The 23,761-nt window shown below is 38.8% G+C and overlaps 1 protein-coding gene across 2 annotated transcripts in view; it reads left to right on the top strand.

Annotated features, from left to right (window-relative positions):
• The window catches only part of LOC145778524 (uncharacterized), a 28,925-nt gene extending 5,531 nt beyond the window's left edge, over positions 1–23,394 (top strand). The window contains exons 3-12 of one of the 2 annotated variants that reach the window (XM_082590022.1): positions 2,940–3,135; positions 6,835–6,932; positions 15,521–15,732; positions 16,615–18,387; positions 18,660–18,839; positions 19,676–19,905; positions 20,194–20,260; positions 20,724–20,858; positions 21,968–22,086; positions 22,842–23,394. In XM_082590022.1, coding sequence (XP_082446148.1) covers positions 2,940–3,135; positions 6,835–6,932; positions 15,521–15,732; positions 16,615–18,387; positions 18,660–18,839; positions 19,676–19,905; positions 20,194–20,260; positions 20,724–20,858; positions 21,968–22,086; positions 22,842–22,995 — 3,164 coding nt within the window. In that variant the 3' untranslated portion in view covers positions 22,996–23,394. Of the gene's footprint in view, positions 1–2,939; positions 3,136–6,834; positions 6,942–15,520; positions 15,733–16,614; positions 18,388–18,659; positions 18,840–19,675; positions 19,906–20,193; positions 20,261–20,723; positions 20,859–21,967; positions 22,087–22,841 lie in introns of both variants that reach the window. The other variant, XM_082590020.1, reaches the window with a different exon arrangement.
• Positions 23,395–23,761: the final 367 nt, after the last annotated feature.

Genomic DNA, 23,761 nt, shown 5'->3' with positions numbered 1-23,761 from the left:
ATACCAACAGCAGAACGATTACAATACATGTTTTACAGTTTGTGACAAATTACACAGAAAAGAAAATATTGTTTCGTCGATCAAAGATTGGTTCTGGAAGAACGCGAAATATTGCATCAAAGTCCACAAAGGTCTGATCCTCATTCAAGGGCCATGAGTATTTGTCACAAGACAAATTGTATGGGGGCCTTAAGAATTTGACTTCATAAACTGAATCGGAAACTGTTCTCGTGATTTGGCCCGCATACAATTTTCTATTGTCACCCGTTGTGTTTCGGGAGGTTGAACCAATATTAAATTCCACCACTACCCAATTAGACACCATTAATTCATCTTTGTTTGGTTTTGAAAGAGCTGCTATTGTTTCCATGTCGGCATTGGTATAGATTCCCGTATTTTTTTGCACAACGTTGTCAGATGTCATATAGTGCCAAAATGTGGTGATTTGGAACGTCAACCTGGTAGACAGCACTAGTGATGGAGCAAGCTGTAGCTCTGGAACCAGAGCTGTGTGCAAGCTTATCCTAAAAATTATAACTACACAACAGAGAAAAAATCATAGCCATCAATCCAGCTTGTTTCTGCTGATTTAAAAACTGCTAGCAATTAGAGATTTAGCTGAATGAGGTATCACCTCATATTCATGATGCTATTTTAACCAATCACAGCAATGTGTCTTTTAGTGACCTGTAATCAAGTTCATGACCTTAGGTACAAACTCTATAAAAGTTATATGCAAGAAATAGGCAGTTTGTGTTCGCTGGAGTGATCATGAGGAGTGGGCAAAGTTGTACCCAAAGCACAAAATAAGGGGTCACAACCACTAAAATGCCTAAAAAAATATCAAACTTCTTTGAATTTAATAAAAAGTCATTTGCACATACTCATGAATAAATATAGAAGCTTTGCATATAGAAAACACTCTGCATGGGTAAATGACCTTTGACCCCCATGTGAAATTTCCGACACATAGTTTTGCATTTTTTTCCCTTGTATTTTCATTTGGAATTAACTTAATGAAAACAATCTTAAAAAGTTATTTCTTTCTGCTGAAACAATTGATAAAATATTCATATTTAACAATATCATCCATTAAACAAAACCAATAAATCATGAAAACCGTATTGTGGTCAGATATACAAGTCACAAATTTTGGGCAAAGTTGTCCACCTAGAGCTGGGCGATATTACGATATTTCGATACGATATTTTTTCGGCAGTGATGTTCATTCACAAAGCTTCGATTTTATCGTTTATAAATGTACTGAAATTATAGCAACATTTTCGCATGCGCAGTGACACAGACATCGCATGCGTAGACAACCCTCAAGCGTGTGTGCATTGTTTATGCCTTACAAGCAGTCTTTGTGATTACGCAATCCTGCTTATTGATTCCCACGTGTTGCGTTGTTGCGAAGGATGAAGTCCGGTAAATACGATAGGAAACTTGCAAGCTGACGGAATTTACGTAGCATACTCACAGCTGCATCTCTATTTTGCATCAAAAACTATCAACAAGGATAGCTGCATCTGTACATGGTGGCGAGCTAATGCACTGACTTTTACTACACTTGCAAAAGTTGCAAGAAAACTTCTGTGCATTCAAGCCACCAGTGTTAGTAGTGAAAGGGTGTTTTCACTTAGTGACTCAATTGTTTCCAAGAAGAGATCGTGCTTAAAACCCTGCAATGTCAACATGCTGATATTTTTTGTCCAAAAATCTTTAGTTTGTGACAGTTAAATCGCAGCATTGTTTGCAATAAATGTTGTTCATTTCAGTACCAGTGCTCAGTATGTTTTTCATGCAGTTATAGAAAGCGGTGCTTTGCGATTCGCCGTAAAATATCGAAACTTAGATAATATCGTTTTATTTTTGGTAATATCGTATCGAAATTATTTTACCAATATCGCCCAGCTCTATGTCCACCTGGGCAAAGTTGTACCGGTAAGGTTTCACGGTATATAATACAAACAAAAGATTAGTTATTGTGAGAAATAACCAATTCTCATCTTTATTTTGCTAAGTGCAAAAACCATTTTTATATTTTTGTTTGTATAAAAAATGAAAATTGAAATTGTTATCGTGACAAATAAAATTTCTACCAAATTCAATTAATTTTAATATGAAATAATTAAATCTCATGGCATTCGGGCTTTGCATCATTCTGGCCTTACATCATTTGTGCCTAGCTGCCTAGGGATAGGTTCATTCGCGTTTGGGTCATTCCAACCTCGTCATAAAGCTCTAGATCGTGGTAATGCATCTGCAATTCTACACTGTAGTTGCAGCAGTTCCGTAAATGGTGAAATTGTCAATACCGGTACCTTAAATATTCTGACATTATTTACCAGTTTTTTTACCGTATCATATTTTGATGGGACCCTAAATGCTGGAGCACGTCTTTTAGGTGCAGAGTGCAGACAGCCAGTTAGGTGCTTGCCAAATTGGTACGCACACTGTGGCGTGAGGATATTTAGGTGCAGCGCACTGTGGTGCCCAGTCAAAGGTGTTATTCCTAGTAAAGTATATTTTATTAGGCGCTTGATGGTAATACTGCACAGTGGCATTTGCAAGATTTTCTCAGGGGAAAGGCATTTGAAATGCTTTACGAAATGAAGTGAAAACAAATTTTTAAAAATGCCCATTTGCTAAGTATAACCAGCAAGTTATGTTGTAGGCTATATGATAAGACTACCATACGCAACTTGCAACTGCACACTGATATGTTTCAAAGTGAAAACTGTCGCATAATCAAGCATTTCTGATAAATGATTATATTTGACATACCGAATAGCACCAAAATGACCGGGCGCCACAGTACTCTGATCCTAAATGTTCTGACTTCACAGTGTGCGCACCTAAAGGGCAGGCTTCTACCGGTAACTGTCTGCTCTGCACCTAAAAGACGTGAACCTGTAAATGCATTATTTTTACTTCAGGTGAAGAATGCCAAACTGTTTTTAAGAAACACAGTGACCAATTACCGGAGTTTTTCCACAAACTTGTGAAGTGTCCGATCAAAGAAGTTGAATGGACAGATCTGTTGGTTAAGCTGGAAATGCAACGGAAAGCCCAACAAATTAATGAAAACCTTAAGCACGAGAAGATAAAACAACGAATGGACATACTTTACGCGTAAGGATTTCTTTTTTACTGTAGAGGCAGCTTAAATTTAATGACTGTTTCGAATGGCAACAGTTTTTTCATATTTGTGCCTGACCTGTGGATTTCCCATCAAAAAATTTGATAGCCTAGGCCAGTTGTTTCCAACTGGGGTGCCATTTACAATACTTTGGGGTGTCACGAGCTATTTTTTATATTCGTTTTTTATCTGTATTAACTTGGTTAGCTAGGATATAATTGTTGCTGATACAATTTACATGCACAATTGTTTCTGTTGCATCATTAAGGGAGTTTTGGCGTGTACGATGTTTCATGGTCAAGTTTTTGCCCACCCATGGTCAAGTTTTGCCCACCCTTGTAAGCCTACTTTTGGCCCACCCTGTATACTCTGTGAATTTGAACTGTTTAGTTAGTCGCAAAAGAAAAATAAAGCTGTCACTACTTAGAAGAACAACATGTGTCAATTGACGCACTTCACTATACAGTAGAAAAAACAGTTTTTGTGAAATAAAACTTGCTGTTCTTTCTGCTATCAATTACGGTTTATCAAATTAGATCAGATTAGCGCATTGGTATCACAACAGGAATGGCTGTAAAGATGTTATGTGTAATCGGATATGTACCTGCAAATGAGTCTGACTCGTTAGATGTAAATGATGATGAAGCAGATTCACCAAAATAAGCTGCTTCTCCTGCGGCGCAGGGAGCTGCTTCTTCTGCGGCTCATTTAAGTAAGAGACAGATCAAAGTGGAAAAAATATCGCCTTATCCTCACGAGCCGTCCAGGAAAAATTGCATTTGCACATGCTATTCAATTTCGCCCTGGACCTACATCATATTCAACATGATACAGTACAACATCCCATGTTGTTAATAGTAGTCCCGCTTCTCGCATCATTCAGAATACTCTTTGATGAACCGATGTTGTCAAACATAAGGAAATCCACTGTAGAAGAAGCTAAGAAGACAGATCAGAAAGTAGACTTGGAATGTGACACTCAATAAACTTGACAAATTTGTGAGCTTGACGACTGCTCATGGCAAGATTGGTAGATACAACTTTCGTATGATATAAGAGCTTATGGGGAAAGTCATGGAAGTGTGCAATGTTTCCATAAAGTATACTGAGAGAGAGTTTTTTAAATCCTGAGATATCATCTGTTTGATCTGATGACTGAAAGTCGTAGGAATTTAGTGCATGCAAATGATAAGGCTTTATTGCGTGAAAACAGGAAGTAGACAGTAGACACTGGCCTGTGCATGTATTTTACAGTCATACTAGATGTAGTAGTAGTCCAGTTTTAATCCGGTGATGTCCCCGTTACCGAGGGTGGCCGGGTTCACCTCCAAGTGCCCCAATCGTCTTCACACCCTGCCTCCACATTGATCTGTCTAGCGCGTCCTCTCTTGTCAAGCCCACCTTGCTACTTTCTTCCTCAACTTGCTTTTTCCACGTTTTCTTTGGTCTTCCTTGTTTTCTACGACCCTCCACTCGCAACTCCAGCGCTCTTCCCAAAACATCATCTTCATCCCTTCTCAAAACATGCCCATACCACCTCACTCCATTCGCTTTTGCCAACTTATCAACACTCTCATTCAACCCAAGCAAGCTCAGAAGTTCTTCGGTATTCCTTTTGTCCATCAGCTTTACACCACACATTGCTCTCAGCATTGCTCTCTCAGTTCATCTTAAAATCGCCAATTCCGTTTTCCCGTAAGCACCATGTCTCACTTCCGTACAGCATTGCAGATCTCACACAACTAGTATTGTACATTATATATCACTGCACAGTGCATATTTGGAAAGTTTGCCACAAAACAACTTTGTTTTTTCGCTTTGGACAATCTCATTTTTGCAATAGTGTTGCACAAGTATTCAACAAAGTTTTTCATTTTCATATGACATTTATTTATTTGACATTTTTGAAGTTCATGAAACCATCAAGAACTGTAAGCCCCAAAAACGTTTTTGAGCAAACAAAAGCAAGCAACATGGAAAAGTTTTGTTTGTCTTCAGCAAAGTAGCTTCTCTAGGTAGGTCACCAGGTTATTATCCTCTTGCAGAAAGAGAATTCAAGTGTTCTTGGTACTAGTAAGATCTTTGGTGTCTTTCTTGTGTGGAAAATACAACATGACAATGGACACAATAATTGAGCTGTAACTTTATATGAAAAACTTTTTTTGATAGTTTGTAGGATTGAAACTCAACAATGGATACGTTGCCATGTTTTTAGCCACGGAGTCACACATCTAACGTAACTATACTAACACTGTTGCAATCAAATCATTATGAGTAGGAGCTTAGCCTACTTTGGTCTAATTCTGATGACCAATAACCGTGCTCTGTGCAATGGCGTGATGTCAGTGCATACACTGTACAAGTGTACATGACAATTTGACATTCAACACTTGTTTTGTTTTTGAACCTGAGTTTGTGGATTGCCCTAAATAAGAGTTTGCCCCAACACTATGCTGTCGATTTGGTTCAAATGGTTGATAATTGAATTGTTGAAATGCTTTAAAATAGTGAGGATACTTCACCGGCATTGAATGTACAAGATTGTGTTTCCAAACTTTCAATTATTGTGCATTGGTACATGTAGCAAAGTTTTATAGGTTAATCATTGATGTGCCCTTGTGAGCACATTTGCTTGTTTGTCTTGTCATCTCAACTTTGTAAAAGCGCCAGCATAATTTGGATGAACGTAAAGCATATTCTCTTTGTATATTTTAAAAACTATAAGAAGCTAAAGAACCTTCTCTTTGTGTATTTTGATAACTATAAACAGATTTTATTTGAATAGCCTAAGCTTAGCTGAAGATGGTCTAGCAGTTCAAAGTTGACTTTTAACTGCATGTAAGATTGAACTGACCCTCATGAAAATGAATTTATTTGTATCCCAAAAAAGAAGCCGCATTTTTAAATGATGTCTCTTTTTGTCACCTCACAATGGTCAACAAACGTGGGTGGTGGCGATTGGGAAGTTCTAAAAGCATCTTTTGGTCAATTAGAATCAACTACATGTCGACCGGTCATGTTGTGGCAGCATTGTGTGAGTTAATTGCCACCTGTCTGGGCTCTGGGGTGTCTGCACTCTGCAAGCTATCCAATGTTTCCCGCCATTGCCAGCAATCAATGCCGGATACTTTTCGTTTTGTATCAATTAAATATTGGTTTATTTATTATCATTGGTACATTTTATTGGAAACAATGTATAAATCTAAATAATAGAAAAGCTCTTAAGCTCTGTTTGCTTCAGGTGCTACAGGCTACGTTTTGTAAGAACCGTTCCATCCAATTTTGTTATCTAATGTAAAGGCCAGACAACGTACGTTCAATACACTTGTACATAAAATACAAAGCCAATTTTGTTGTTCAGCCAAATAGGCTCATTTTTCGTTTGTGTGGGTGAAGTGTCTTATTTCATGACGTCACAGATATGTTAGCTAGGTTGGTTAGATGGAAATAAAACAACTCATCGGAAGATTGGTTGGAGTTGATTATTAAAAGTTGATTGGAATTGTAAACATAGTATTGGTACACAACTACACATTGTATCTAATCTTTATGAGATTGCACACTGTTGCATCTTACAAGAAGAATCAGAACCAATTCGTTAGTATTGCTCTACTAGAATCTTAATGTCTGCGGGCTTGTTGTCAGAATGTCTTGACTTTATTTCTTAGGTAAAATTTTGTTTTGCATTTCAGCTGGGTTGAAAAATGTGGTTATGCTAACGGTACAATCGAAAGGTTGAAAGATGCTTTAAAGAGTATTCGGCTTCGGCGTGTCATCTGCCAAATAGCAGGTCCAGAAGGTATTTTCATACTTTATTAGGGAGTATACCGTAAGTGATGTCGAAATGGCCCGTTTCGGTGAGTCCGATCCCTTAACGGGGGATTTTTTCAATTTTTTTTTAAAATTATCGGGTACCGTAGCCTAATTATCATTGCCGTTTTAGGGTTAGGGGTTAGGGTTAGAGGTTAGGAACTCACCGAATCGGACTCACCGAATCAGACTCACCAAATAGTAGCAGACCCAAGTGATGTAATGATGTAATTTTGACAATAATCTAACATTACTTCAACTTATGTCATCCGCTATTACACGACAGCACGAGAAAATACATTTTTAACACATACTACTCTCCGTAGCAAAAGCTATAATTGTTTATTTGGCGCACACAAAAACTGTTTGATGTTAAAGAATAGTTGGTTAATCGGGGAACACAACCTTTTGAAGTGATGGCATGGACTTGTTGCAGGGACATCTCACTCTGAGACTATTTGACACGAATTCTAGTTTATCTATTCAACTATATATTCCATTAATAGTGATTGAATCTACTTCAATTAGCTCTGCTTGGCATTGAGCACTCTTTTGTGGAATTGATACTATTTATTGTACTAATAAAAAAAAATATATATATATAATGGTGTTTGATGTCATCCTTCGTTTGCAGATTGAGTCATTCCATCTTTAATTTAGAAAAAAAAACTATTTGTACAACCATGATTTCAGAATTTTATGATATATTGTATTCAGATAGAGCTCATCGAGACAACTCTTTTAAAAAAAAATTAGCGTTCTATGACCTTCGGTTCTCTAGATATAAAGGATTGCAATTTGGCCACACGAAGCACAAATCTGGTTACGCATGAGTGGTTTTTAAGTATATTTCTTATATAGATGGTAGAAGAGTGGGGAAAATTGCTATTTGGGGGTTTTCAGGAGTGCTGAATTCAATACCTAAAAGGTTCCAAAGGGCTCAGAGCAGTAGTTTGTCTCTACAGTTATTTTTTACTCATTCACTTCAACCGGTTGAAATCCGCACGCAGCCACAATGAAAATTTTCGGTTCACATCTCAAAATGAAGATGAAGATTGAAGAGTGCTTCTAACAGGAATAAGAAAAATTTTTCAGTGTATATTTATAAAATGTAAATAATGTACCAATCTTTTATCATTTATGGCCATGTGGAAAATCAGTGTTAAACCATTGTTCAAATTCTTCAGCTGTTTCAACTTAGCCATTCATTCAGTTCTGCTGTGCGTCATTGAATAATTCCCTGATCATTATGCCACAATAAATGTATATGCAATTACAACTTAATTCTCATGATGACTCAACTTAATTCTTTAGTGCAAACTAGCGCACGTTAAAATTATTTGGATTTGAACAGTCAATTCATAGAACTCACGACGTGATACATCTTCTTGTCCACCATACTATACTTCCAAGTTTGATCAACTAATGAATTGATAGATTTACAAGTCTTTCTAGCAGGGTTGGCTGATTTAAATCAAATGATTTAAATCATTGATTTAAATCATGATTTAAATCAAACAATAAAAATCAAAAAAATCAATTAAAAAAATCAAATGATTTTTTATTTGCTAAAATAAAAATAAATACATCAACAAACGTTTTACTGCTTCTTTGTAATACAAAAGTTATATTTAAATACATAAGGCTATAGGCTATGCATGTTTTGAAAGGCAACTTAGTTTACTTGGCAGTTCACACTTGGGACTTGTATACCAGCTCCAACATAGTATATTAGGTTAGAGCTTTTTAGGTAAAAAAAAAATGCAATCAACGATTCAGAAAAATGATCTGTGACTTAGTAAGGATGGTACTATCATAATATATCTGTGATGTTAAGGACAATAACGTTAGTAGGTGGAAATAATTGCACATGGCCAGGATGACTGCTCTTGTCATTTATGAGAAAGGATGAGCCTTGGTCTGAAGTTGCAGCAATGTAATAGCTCAAAGTATAGCTGTGATTTAAGATACTGATAATTAAGTATAATACGGAGTTTCAGTTGTGCATTTCAACTCAGACAAAAAATTGTTTCAGCATTTTAATACAAAAGAGGGTAAGCTGCACTATTCTGCATTGAGGCTCAGGGTTTTCAAATGTGAGAGTTTGAGCTAAAAGACACGGCACAGATTAATTTTTATTAGACCTTTTTTAAAATGCCTGTCCAGGTTAAAAACCGTTTTAAAAGATTGGTACTTTTTAGATCATAGAAGTATTTTGCAAAATGTGTTTCTTTCTTTTTTCAAAAACATGTTACCATTCCACAGCTATTGATATTTTGTAGAGCCATAAACTTTAGCGCGAATTGTTCCTTTTCATTCAACACAGATGTTGTCATGCAATGTGACGTCACGATGGGAGTTTTGCGCTCAAACGTAAGGAAAGATCTTAGTGTAGTGAGATGACAGTCTGAGACTCACCTCAATCTCGATATGCACAATTGTGATTTAGTATAAAGCAACATATCACACCTACTTAAAAATATGTGCAATAGACAGGCTAGCCTACAATATGATAATAAAAATGATTAAACACTTGCAAAGCAAAGCCTTTCAATCAATCAAGGGGTTAAAAATGATTCTGCTATCTTACTAAAATGATCTCTTCCCCCAAGTAGACTCGACGCTTTTTTATCTAAAAAAAATCAAAAAAATCTGATTTAAATCAAAAAAATCCGATTTTTTTGATGTTTTTAAAAAAATCATGATTTTTTCCAACCCTGCTTTCTAGTATTATTTACTTGTTTCTGTTTCTTGCTTTAGCCCTCATAGAGTAACACACTGTTCACTTCAAACTCTGTTATTTATAATGAATACCGGTACAAAGGACACAGCTTGATTAAACGAGGGCGAAGCATAAAAGCAGAAAAATTAATTGAATCGTCACAAACGAAATAATGAAGAATCATGTTGGCCACGTAATGGAATTTTACAGAGTAGCCTAGGTATAATCCACTGCGCGACCAACATGATTTGCAAAACAGATTGCAGAACGCGTTTTCGGCTCTTAAAGCCTCATCAGTACAATTGTGGATTGCGAAAAGTAGTTTAAAAAGTATGAAATACATTAAAACTATTCAAACGCGTGTTTAAATTCTAACAACAAGAAAGAGGGTCAGTCAAGCTGACATACACCCTAACCTGGGACCAGTCAAGCCAGCCTCCTGTAGAATGATCCACACAAGCAGATGCAAAACACTATAAATCAAATTAAAAAAGGGGGGGTTCGCGACACTTTTTAACCTTGAATGGGCACACTTTTTAACCTTTAAAGGTTAAAGAATTTTTAACCTTTAAAGGTCCTTCTTTAACAGAGACCATAAATAATGTCTCCTTCTCTTCAAATTAACACGTACTTTAAAGGGTAGACGTTAATATCTTAAAATTGATTCAAATATTTTTTTCACTGTATTTAGATGCTTTAAGTATCTGCTTTACGTGGATCCCTTGTGGACTTTACATCCATTCAAGGATAAAAAGTGTCGCAAACCCCCCCTTTTTTAATTACAAACTAATATCTGACAAAGGCTGTATAACAGAAAGCATGGATTGGTTTCCAAGAGTTTATTGTCAAACTGATCAAAGGATAAACACACACTACAGTACTGTTACTATCCAAAATGCCAGCAAGAGCCGGTGCAAAGCACCTACTTTGCAATTTGGCATGTTTTCGAAACATTGGATAAAACATAACAGTCTTAATGTTCCAAAATTACAGCAAGTACAATAATACAATTTTTATGTTGCATTTAGATGAACAATAAACATTGTAATTATGTTACTATAATGCATGTGAAGTCATCAAAAGAACACGGGAATTCAATACCATCATCATCATAATCCATCGTCGGTTTGTTCCCCACTAGTGGGGGTGGCCGATTGTTTCCTCGCAGCAATTGTTTTAATCTCTTTTCTCCATTTCACTCTGTCCCTTGCATCTTCCTCCTTCAGTCCGACTTTTTTAAATTCATCCTTCACTTGTTGTTTCCACGTTCTTCTTGGTATTTTGTATATCCAGTATTTTGTAAATCCAAAGAATATAGGCCTAGTGCACCAATGCAAATTTAACATGCTGCAGTAAGGTGCCCATAGAGTACACTACATAATTATAAAGCACCAACAGTGAATTAAAAAAATCCCAATGACATCACCAATAAACTAACATTCTTTCATTTCCTAATGCTTATGATAATGTTGAACAAAAACTAATGTTATTTTATGGTTTCAAAAACATTTTATTGAAACATATTAGATCGAGCAGGGTCACACTACACACAAGGCTTTCTCAAAAAAAGAAGAAGAACTGTATGTCATTTCAGGAGAGCAAAACAGAATTTAACAGATTGGCAACCTTTGCAGTTGATTTTACTGTAATACACTTTGAGTAAAAAAAAATACTTTATTAACCATGTGAATTGTGAAAACGCCTTGTTGCTAGCCTAATTTTCTGCTTTTGAAATCACTTTGTGCAGTTGTATTTAGAGCTCGACCGATATATCGGTCAGCCGATATGTATCGGCCGATATCAGGTGTAGCCGATATATCGTATCGGCTTTTTTTCGCCGATAAACATCGGCCAGCAAAAGCACACTCAAAACCATCCATGCATGCCTTTAGAAGAAACACAAGTTTCTCAAACGTGCTTACATAGCACAAACAATTGCTGTGAGAATAAAATTTCCCGCCCATTCTAGTGCGAGCATCTAGAAAATGTTAATACTGTATCCCTTAGCTTCAATTCAAGCAGGAAAAATTTCGAGTTTTACGTTGCTTCAACGATTGATGACATTGAATCAGTGTAACAGTGAATTTTTCGCTAAGAATCGTTGGGAGTGCGAGTGTACTTCTACACTAACCACGCACAGCTTATTTCAAGTCTTACGTCACAATGCCTGGCTTTGATCTCCGAGTGATATTGATAAGGCAAGATTCGTTACAAAATGAGATCATACGAGTAGGCTATCGCAGCAAGATGCCGCAAAATTTGTCAAGTTTTGGTATTACAGTAAGAAAGAAAAGGTCCAGGGAAAATTAACTTTTGTTCACATGACACGCAAAAATAAACCCGAAGAAAAAATCCTAGTGAAACTTTGCACAGAAGAAAATAGTAGCGTCATTGTAGAAGTTGCAAAAATAAAGAAAAAATCCTGGTGAAACTTTGCACAGAAGAAAATAGTGATGATGATGATGATGTTCGCCCTTCGTTTCCGAAGATGGCCAATGAGACTGAGATCAAGTTTCTTTTTTCTTTTTTTTAGTGTTGACTTTGGTCAGTGTAGGGCTGTAGGCTACATGAGTGCGGAGATGGCTGATGAGGCCTATCTGTGCGGTGAAACTTCTGCTGCAGGATGGACATTGGAAGGATGGTTGGCTAGGGCCAGGGTTGTTTGAGGCTCGGGCCTTGCGATGTTCTCGTTTTCTGACAGCAGATAGCGTACGGTGTTTCTCAGCTGATTCTGCGCCTTTATAAATAATACTGCGCCATGTTGGTCGTTCTGCGGCTAAGTCTTCCCACGAATCTACGTCGATGGCGAATTCTTTCATGGAAGCTTTTAAAGTGTCCTTAAAGCGTTTTCTTTGACCACCTACATGACGTTTGCCGTTAGTCAGTTCTCCGTAGAGCAGTTGTTTAGGAATGCGATGGTTCGGCATCCGGTGGACATGGCCAGCCCATCTTATTTGTGCCTTTTTTACGAGGGTAAGAGTGCTGGGCATGTTTGCTTTACTGAGAACTTCGGTGTCTGGGACTTTGTCCTAGTAATTAAGCAAGCAACCACCTGCGCCGAGTCCCGGGCGGGTGGGCCGCGCCCGCCGGACATTTCAGGAATTAAAAAAAAAATTAATTCAATTTTAAGTCCAAAAATTTCTGTAACCATCTGCCACCTTCTAATACTAGCCTACTTACCTTATTCGCAAGGTTTTGTCGCCATATGATAGGCCCTACTAGACCTACTAATTAAGCGATTAGTTTTCGTCAATTATTGCCATGTTACATTCATGCAACGTTAAACAACGTTGATTCGTCGTTAAACGAGCAAAAGTGTCCAGCCGCGCCGTTTGTCTCCACTCTGCCACTCGTAAGCCCAGTGCTATAAATCAAGTAAATTGTGCAAACCTGTGAGGAACTTCCCAGACAGCAAAATCCGTCATTTTTACATTGCTGTGACGTCTGCGGACATTGAACCAATGTAAAAATGACAGATTTTGCTGTCTGGGTTTCATTCGCAGCAAAAGTCTGACCGCAATTTCCACTGCTGTTACATCGTTTTAACATCGCCAGATGTTAAATCGGTGTAAAAACTGTAGCATTGTTCTTCAAAGAAGTAATTTTCTCTCAAACGACGTCATCAATTAACTCTGCTGCTAAAATGCTCTATGTTGTCGTCTCAACCATCACAGTTGCGTCTGTTACGTCACTGATATTAAACTGTGCACTACTGAACAGTGCACACGTGTTGGTTTGGCAGGATGAAACCGTTGGTTGTCACTCATTAGTTGCAATTCAGCTCCTTCGTTAACTGTTCTATTGTAGATTCAATGTAAGCTCGGTTCAATAGCGCAGTTTATCGCTAGATATTTGCAATTTATAGTAGTAGGAACTAGGAAGCCTAGATCTTGGACCTTGGTGGCAGGAAAACAACAGTGGAGTTCTACATTATTATTGGTGATCACGACGTGACGTGACAGTATGTGTTCGCCCGCCCAGCTATTTTGAAAACTCGGCGCCTATGACAGCAACCAATGCATAAACTTTCTTGGACTGGTTTGTTGCTTAATAACCTTGTTGGTAACAAATTTTTCGTAATTGATATATATCGGCCGATATATATATCGGTATCGGCCTAAAAATTTCATAAATATCGGTATCAGTATCGGCCTGAAAAAGTGATATCGGTCGAGCTCTAGTTGTATAGCTTGTGACTGAAATCAAAACTAATCAGTGTCCATATCTTTGTTTAGCTCGCAATATACATAACAGAATTCAGCAGCAGTTTGTTTCAAAACAAAACATAATGCTTAACACAGTACATGAAGAGTGTTGCACTAGGTTAACACTGGCAGAGTAGTAGGGTTGCATTTGAGAAATTCTGAACATGGCCATAAAAGATTGATACATTATTTAAGTTTTATAAATATACACCGAAAAAATTTTCTCATTCCTGTTAGAAGCACTCTTCATCTTCATTTTGAGATGTGAACCGAAAATTTTCATCGTGGCTGCATGCGGATTTCGACCGGTTAAAGTGAATGAGTAGAAAATAACTGTAGAGACAAACTACTGTTCTGGGCCATTTGGAACCATTTTTATTGAATTCAGCACTCCTGAAAACCCCCAAATAGCAATTTTCCCCACTCTTCTACCATCCATATAAGAAATATACTTAAAAATCACTCATGCGTAACCGGATTTGTGCCTCGTGTGGCCAAATTGCAATCCTTCATATCTCGAGAACTGAAGGTCATAGAACGCTATTTTTTTTTTTAAAGAGTTGTCTCGATGAGCTCTATCTGAATACAATATATATATCATAAAATTTTGAAACCGTGAGTGTACAAGCACCTAAATTAAGGATGGAATGACTCGATTATCATTTTTGTTTGTTTATAGCTTGTATTTTCTTGTTTCAAATTTTGGATAACGTTTGCGTCACAAGTGTCTAGTGTAAAAGATGGTGATGAAAATAACAGTAGGAAACAAAATCATTTACATAAGGGAAGATGTGCTCAATACATGGAATAGAATTCGTGACCAGATTCACTGTGGGACGCCCTTGCGTCAGAATGTCTTGATGCCGATAAATAATCAAATTTTGCATCATTATTGTAGCGATATGTTAACCACACAGTCAGTAACACAACCTGGGGAAGTAGTTGAAGTTTTTCCGTCCTCAGCAGTCGGTGTCTGTTGCTGATATGTCCTGAGTATTGGCCTGGGGTGTCTGACCAGTTATCGGAAGGTTGTTGGCTCCATTCTCATCATGTTATCCAGCTGCTTGCTTGCACGGGTCTGCTACTATTCGGCGAGTCCAATTCGGCTAGTCCGATTCGGCGAGTGCCCTATTTGGCGAGAGCCCTTTTCGGCAATTTTTTGAATTTTTTTTTGAGTTATCGGGTACCATAGCCTAATTATTATCATTGCCGCTTTTACATCATTTTAACGTCGCTAAACGTCGAATTAAGACCCTAACTCTAACCCTTACCCCTAACCTCTAACCCTTACCTCTAACCCTTACCCCTAACCCTTACCCCTAACCTCTAACCCTTACCCCTAACCTCTAACCCTAACCCCTAACCCTAAAACGGCAATGATAATTAGGCTACGGTACCCAACAATATAAAAAAAAAAATTCAAAAAATCGTCAAATAGGGAACTCGCCGAATCGGACTAGCCGAAATTGGCCATTTCGTGCTGGCACAGTGGGAGGTGTACGATATCCTTGGTTTCGTTTTTGGTTAACCGAAACCCCTTCTGTGAAAACCAGTTGACTGTTGCACTTTGCCAGTTTGCCTCTGTGTTTTAACAACTGCTGTAACAACAGAATGATGCATTTCTGATTAATGCCATTGCAGAAAGCACAGTGTCCATGAATGAACGGTTTATACACTTCCTTGAGGATGAATGGGATCACATCTTCTCAAAACTTAACCAGCAGCAGAAGGAAGCTGTGCTCACTGCTATCAGTCCTGAGGAGTTAGTTGAAAGCACAGATGATGCTTTCAATAAAGTGATGAGACAAGGAAACGCTGGATTCCACACTTTTATCAATGCCTTAGCAAACACGGTACATTTGCAGGGAATAGTTGCTGTCCTTGTTGTTGCATTGCTCCAGGTGCTTGAGAACGTATCTCACATGCGCAGTGGTAACAGAAGGATAACTGCTTTTATTCGATCACTGATGCAATGGAGGGATTTAAGTTTTCTAATAAAGTAAAGTTGATGCTGATTGTCAGGGAAGTAATTTTGAAGTCATTAAAAAATGTCAATAACCTCTCAAGTACATGTAGCTCCACACAAAGGGAAAATTACATGACTTTTTGTGTGAAAATAAATTTCTTTGCATTACATGACTTTTGACTCTTTTTTTATTTCTTTAAAGATGGTGTCTAAAAATACATAGTAAACTGCGGACAGAGTCCAACGTTTTGCTCTTACGGATCTCATTGCGCAGCGAAATGAAAGTAGAGAATTTTCGTGAAATTTCGGATGAGATGATAGTTTTCAAGAGTGATTAATAAGCCTGTAGGGTTTTGCCTGGTACATTAGGGTGGAGTGAAAAAAGTTTTTTGTTTAAATCGAAAAAAACGGAGTTCTTAAATCCCGACAAATAACCTAAAACTTCATTAAAAATTGACTTTAGGGGGTTGCACCCATTTTCCAGCCGGCAACCCCCCAATTTTTGCGCGCAAGGGGGTAAAGTTGCCCATCTCGGCAACCACTGGTCATAGAATCTGTCCTAAGAAGAAAGTTTGCTCTAATATTGTGAACACAAACCGAGTTACAGCCAATGAGAATTGATTTAATTTTTAATTTCTGACTTTAGCGACACGTAACTTTGTAGTTTCACATTTCTCTCTTTGTTCTCTATCAATAAGTTGTAGTTACACTACAGGGCACCAATATGGAGGTAATTTCTAACATTGTATTGTGAAAATTTTTGTTACAGTTAAAGGATAACTTCCAGAGCGTGATAAACAATCAGGATTACCTGAAGATTTTCAACATGAAGAAACTTTATCCAAAAGCCCCTCATTTTAAAGAAACAGAGGCATATGAGAAAGTAAAGTCGAATGTTAAAACGTACAAATATTTGGAGCTGTATGGTCTGCCAGGGTCTGGAAAATCCCAGTGTGCCTCTGCTTATGCAAAAGAGTTTATGGATGAAAATCCACTGTCTATTGTATGGTTCCTTGATTGTAAGGATGAGCAATGCATTGATGATTCCATGTTGTCACTGAAGAATGCTCTGTGTGACGCAAAAATTCATACAAATGGTCAAAAAAAGGAGACGGCAGTACAAGCACTGGCGGCCGATATAAAATCTTCTGATCTTTATATTTTACTAATTCTTGAAGATATCTACAAGACATGTCCCTCAAAGAAGTTGCAAAACTTCTTGCAAGCACTAAAAGCTTATGGAAAAGCATTTGCTATCGCCACAACACGTACAGCCAACTCAACAACTCCAAAAGGCGTGTTTCATCAGCAGCAGCTTCGTGGCTTCACTGATGAAGAAGCTTTGGAGTATTTGATGCCTGATGGCAAAGATAAGGAAGGGAATCCATATTCTGAAGAAGATGCAGCCGCTGCAGAGACGGTGGCCAAACGGTATAGCAACTTGCCATTGGGAATTGCTCCTGCTAAAGCTTTTTGCGATGAAAAGCGTTTGTCTTATGTGGATTACTTACTTGCCATTGACCAGGAGGTAGAAGCAATGTCGATAATTGAGACTTTTCAAGATAAATGGATCAGTGAATATTACAAGACAGAGAACGAACAAGCAACAGGCAAGAACATATTAGCCACAATGATATTAGCTTTGTCTTCGTTAAAGCAAGAAACGCTTTCAAATCGCACCGTTAGTTTCAAAGACGTGTTTTCCTATGCCAGGTACTTCCATCATGAAAAGATTCCAATTTATTTGTTTAAGCAGTTGATCACTCAGCCTGATATATCAAACCCTGGTGATCACATCCCAGTTCGTGACTTGCTTTGCAAAATGGCTCTAACAAACATGCTCGATCAACTGAAAGAGTCATCAATTGGTGTTGTTGATATCCCTGGGAAGGATATCTACCAGGGCACCGTGAGCACCCATCGGGTGGTGCTCTTTGCGTTAAGATGCATGGAAGAACGAAACAAAGAAGAAAATTCATCCAGACTGCTCAATGCCTTGTACGCTTTAGCATGCTACTTTCAGAAGGACAACCGCTTAGTCCGGCAACACGATGAGCTCTTGAAACTTATGCCTCACGTTGCATCAGCGTTGTCCAACGTTGCCACAACGTCTGACAACTCATCGGTGTCACTGCTGGAGAGTATGCTTGTCATCCGCTTGTTCGAATTGAAAGGATTTGCTTGCACACAGACGGATGCCATCACCGACGCCGAGGAGCCGCTCAATGAAGCCTATTCTCGACTTATCAAGCTTTTATGCAATGCGGCGCGCATTGAAGTGGACCATCTTGAGACAACCGTCCAAGAGAGGGTGTTGGAAGGAAATGGTCCTGATACTTACTTAGAGACCAAAGCGAGAGTCTTGAACCAATTCTGCAAAAAGGTTGTAGACAAAATTCCGCTGGAAACGTTTGATCTTCTCGTCCAAACTGTCATTTTGAATCAAGAAGATATTGATGTTTTGAAGCGTAACTGTCAATCTGGTATTGACTGGAAAAACGATGTTAAAGTGAATGCTCCGGTCACTCCACACACTCTGAAAGTATGTTGCTGATTAATGTAATTTTAAATGCTTGATTGTTATTGCCAAGAAACGATTTTTCTGAAACTTGATCTTCGCAGTTGTACGTGATTGCGAAGGTTTTGATGCTGTTTATGTTCCCTGTACATCCAGTCGCCAATCGTTTGTCATACTCACTCGTAGTTTTGTGATCCACTGTGTTTCATTTCGATTTTCTTGAATACCTTTGGTCAACAGATGCACAACTCCAAGACTTTGTCTCTTCATCTTGTTTCACATTTGTTTACTTTCAGATTTTACGAGAAAAAAAGCTTGCCTTATCTCGTGAAAAGTTACAGGCCTGCTACTTGGCCGAGCAACTGGCCTCTGTTTTTTACACTAGAGGGAGACTCATGTTCTATGATGGAGGAACGCGTAACAACAGGGAAGAAAAGATCAAAGATCTTAAACTGTCTTACTACATCACCAAGGAGGTAGGTTTAATGGTTTTGCTTCTTGTGTTAAACTCACAGATTGGCGCAACAAATGGCAGAGCATTGTGTTTGTGTGGTAAAATGCTATTAGCCGTTTGGTTGCATTGAGAATCTAAGTTTGGTTGATGCCGGCATAGTTATTGACAGCGGCATGCATAGTTGTTCTACTCCAGGGGATAAGGGTGCAGCGTGTGAGCAATCCGTGAGAACTGAGAAACCGCTCCGTGGAATGATAGAGACATAAACCCGTCAATGGCTGTGCTATCCAGCAACTGAACTCGGAAAAGTCGGGTGTCAATGGTAACTGCACTGTTTTTGAAGTCTTCGGTATTATGAACCGACCTACAATAGAAACAGTAGAGCTGAAGGCGACGACCATTGACCACTCGGTCCCTTAGCGGGTTTGCTCTATATTGAATGTGAATTATCCACTGCAATGCAAATAGCGTCTAGTATTGGACTTAGGATTACTCTAACTCTAAAACACGACTATTTATACTGCTGAAGATCATTTTTGCGTGTACGTACATCACATTGGCATCATTAATACTGGCATCAATAATTTAATTTTGGTCCAAAGCTGTCATCAGGTGAATCCGAGTGTTGCCCCGACACTCTCAACACAATGCGCCGTAAAATTGCCATGAAATATTTGTAGCCTTGTTAATACAGGAACTTTTTTGAAAGTGTTCTAGTTTGTAAAGCTGGTGGAAATCTACTTTGAACCTTGCCACCTTTGTGACGAATTACCTTGTCACAAATGGATTGAAGCTTGCTACATACTTATGTAGAGAAGTAATTTGAGAAGTTTCAATGCTGTTCGTTGGATGATTTAGGTGTTCAAAGACACCGGAGAAAATCTTCTACACTTTCTGATCGCCGACACCAACGGGTTGTTGTATCTCTTGTTGAGCGGGAAGGAGAGCAGTGACGAAGCGAAACGAGCCAGCTATGAGAAGGCCTACAGGAAGTACAACTCGTACTTAAATGCTGACAAGCGCTACTATGAGCATGGCATATTGAAGGAAGATGGGAAGACAGTGTACAACACAATACGTTGTTACAGGTATGTGCGATTGTGCGCGCTATGTCATCAACGGGGTGTGAATGTGGGGGATTGCATTCTGGCGGAAGTGGGTGCACTGATTGAAGTTTGTTTGCCATCCAGGCTTGGTGTTCCTTTCAACTTGTAGGATTTGCATTACGTTCGTTCCCCACTTCGTAAACGTCATAAGCAGCATAAAGTGTGATGAAATCATTTTGTGATCCTGATGTACGTGACAATGGATTGTTTCACATTGTAATGCAATCGAATACTGACACTTGTCATTGATTTGTGATCTATCACTTCCAGGCAAATGATCAAAGCCAACCATCAGACCATGGAGCTAACTGGGGACAAGGATGATAACAGGTTTAAGGTAAAGTATATGGGTAAAGTGTGGCTTTCTAACGGAATGAAATTATAACTACACAGCACATGTATAACCAAACATACAACCATGCTGCGATCAGCGCGTGGTCAACCCCCCTTTGAATCATACTACACACATATCTGGCACAAATTTTCATTCGCACCTGGCACTCATCATTGAGACGGTGGATTTAGAGAAGTAATGTAGTTGATTGTGCCTCTGTATGGCTGCACCAACACTGTCTGCCTCGTAAGGTTCAGAGGTGCAACGCATATCTGCATAAGCAACGCATATCTGCGTCCTGAGATGGACACAAAAGCACACAGTATTATTATTATTGTTGTCACAATAGTATTATTGTTATTCAAACATAATTCTGGAGATCACGTGATTATGATGACGACAGACAATGCCAACGCCGCAATACTCGGTTGGCCACAACTTTATAACGGTTGTTCGTCTCCTGCAGGTATGCAGCGATTTGAAACAATTGGTGCATGATAATCCACAATACGCAAAGACAGCTGTCGACGCTCTTGTGGTCGCGGGAGATTTTTGCAGGTTCGGCGACAAGTACGAGTTGGCCATTGACATATACAGAGAGGTGCGTTCTTGGCCGCAGCTTATTCAACCTCGTTTCGCAATCATTTTCTTTTACGGGAAATTTAAGCCAAACTTTTCATGCTTCATCAGCTCTCACAGACCGTGACAATGAAGCAGAACAGATTTTTTTTCTTTGAACTTTTTATTTTACATATCAGCATTACCAGGGAAGTATGTGTCCCTGATGAACAGACTAATTTCTGTATTCAATTGTCTATTATATTTTAGTCTTTGTAACTTGTACAATTGTTTACTTTTTATGAACATAAAATAGCCACCATTTTTTTCGCTTTTTCTCACTGGTCATCTATGACGTGACAATGTGTTGTGCTGAGCGCATGGCTTACTACATGGATGCAAGGACAACGTACAATGGGATTGTTAAAACTGGGGGTTAAATCATTGACTTCAATGCAATTGTTCTTCGGATTCCTTCATTTGCAGTGCTTTCAGTTGGGGGTAATCAGGATTTTTTTTTAGTTCAACGAATACCTGTACCTGAGTTAGAACTTTAAGCTTGGTGGGAAAATGATTTAACATTGTCCCATGTCAGCACAAATATGAGATAGACCGATATTTGAAACAGAAAAAGTCTACTTCGACTAGTTTTGGCATTTTGAAATCCAAACAATGTAATTTCGTTATGCGTGCGAAGCGAATAACTGGAGACTTATACAAAGTTGAAGTGAAGAAAGAGGTTGAAGAAAGTGACCTCTTTACCAAAATTGTATTAAAAACTGGAGAATCTCAGAATGCAATGAGCTGCAGAACTAAGTTTGACCCAACACTATTGAAGCTTGTGTAGAATAATTTGGTGGTTATTGTTTTTATGTTGATGAATGATTCGTAACATTGCGTTCAATACCCGTCCGATTGAATGCGATGACGTCACCATCAGGCCCCAGTTTTAACAATTCCATTGTGCGTTGTTTCATCCTATATGTAGTGAGTCATGATTGAGCGGGTTGAAATTTGTATGTTACCATCTGGTGTAAAATCGATAAGAGGGTTTATGTTAATGCGTTGTTTTCTTCGGCTTGTGGCCTCTTGGGAACAAGTGCGTGGTCGCACAACTTCTGACCACTTTATTAACCTGACATCGTTGCCTAGGTGATGGATCGAGTTCGAGATGACGAGGAAAAGTACCAGAGGAATTTCTTCAAAGCCACTGAGGGATTCGGTCGGGCAGCACTGGAGCTGTTCAAAGGAACCTCTTCGAGTGAATCACGGTGGGTCGATGAGTGCTGACTTGATCAAAATGTGCACTTTAGAACAAGTTTTCACTAACTGAATTGTCCTAGACAGCAAATCAGTCGTTTTTTACATTGATTCAACATCTGAAGACGTTGAATCAATGTAAAAAGCGACTGAGTTGTTGTCTGGAAATGCGAAGCACGTTTTACGCCACATACCTGAGCTTCATGCAGGCACGCATCGCTGCACTCGCATTGACAACTCGCTCTTGACGCGGTGTTCTTTTTGGCGCTTTTTTTGTTAGTTCTCACATCATCATTTCAATAGGTTGAGTATTTCTAAAATATTTTGTCAGGCAAATATGATTTCAAAACAGTTGTAATTTTGTCCTTTCCGATGCCACAGCATGAGTTTATTACCAGGCCGCAACAATCTTTAGTTCGCTTTAACTATCCACCCAAGACCGTGCTGGGTATTCACCGAAGTCTTTTACACAACCATGCCTGGTATGATGGACGTTAGCGGTCATAATCTTTCTAAATTCTCTATCATTTCACATGCGCGCCGTGCATTGGTTTTGAAAGTTAGGTTTGTAGCCCATTTATTCAGGCTGTATCCTAATTTTGTATCATGCCCATTTCTCCAAATCCCCGTGTATCTGTGGAATGTGCTTTGCAAGTTGTCTCCTGCCTTCTCATTGTTCTTAAGCTCCTTTCCGCTTTGACGAATTTCACAAAGCGGTTGTTACTTTTCTAGCAATTGAGCAAAAGTGTTGATTATTATGTCACAGTGAGGCTTGCGAGGAGGCCCGACAAAGGTGCGAGAAGGCGCGGGTGTTGGTACCGAGGGTTTCGGCTCAAACGAACATTTCACAACTCGCCGCCGAGCTCGATCACATACTCGGGAACGAAGGAGATCGGAAGAGACGAAAGACCAACGAGTGATTGTGACGTCATATCCACTCGTTCTGGTTCAATAATCACGGTTTTCTTGCGGCGCTCGTTATTTTATTCTAAACTAACTCTACAGGGTCATCAATAATTCACGTTACAACTTCAAACAACTGTACTTAACAAATGGTAGACAATTATTGAGTAATAAAGACATAACATTATTGTTAAATAAATAAATATTTAGGAAAAACAAGTTTTACTCAATGTGTCCTCCATTTGCGTCGATAACAAGTCGGTGATGCTTCGAAAAGGACCTGCAAGAGTCATGAATAACTCTGAGGTATTTTGGTCCATTCGTTTTTTTAGATAAGCCTTCAGCGCTTTTAAACTTTGGTGGTGTTTTGTAGCTAACTGCTCTAGGCTGCTGCTGAGCTGAGTCGGAGTCTGCCTCGCTTTCTGACCTAGTCTTGTTCTGACACGATCCATGTTCCATATCTCGAAAGCTAAAACCTCAATTGCTAAGGTAAAAGGGATCAGTAGTCAGTAGATGTAACAGAAAATATATTTCGCACTCGCTATAGTGCATCGTCAGTTCTGATCTTAACCTTCTTTTTAATAGCAATTGAGGTTTTAGCTTTGGTGGTGTTTAGTTGAATCATGCTCTTACCTTGCTCTTGCCAAGACCAGATGCCAAAGTCTAGGGGGTTCAGGTGTGGGGATGAAGGAGGCCGTTTTTACTTGGAAATGAAGAACGGCACATTGGCTGAAGGCCAGTTTTGCGTTCTCTCAGATCCATGTGAAGGGGCAAAATCTTGTT

This window comes from Aplidium turbinatum, chromosome 10 (assembly GCF_918807975.1).
Source record: "Aplidium turbinatum chromosome 10, kaAplTurb1.1, whole genome shotgun sequence".
Taxonomy (NCBI): domain Eukaryota; kingdom Metazoa; phylum Chordata; class Ascidiacea; order Aplousobranchia; family Polyclinidae; genus Aplidium; species Aplidium turbinatum.
The sequence above is the reverse complement of the archived record's forward strand: the minus strand, read 5'-3'. Positions and strand labels throughout refer to the sequence as shown.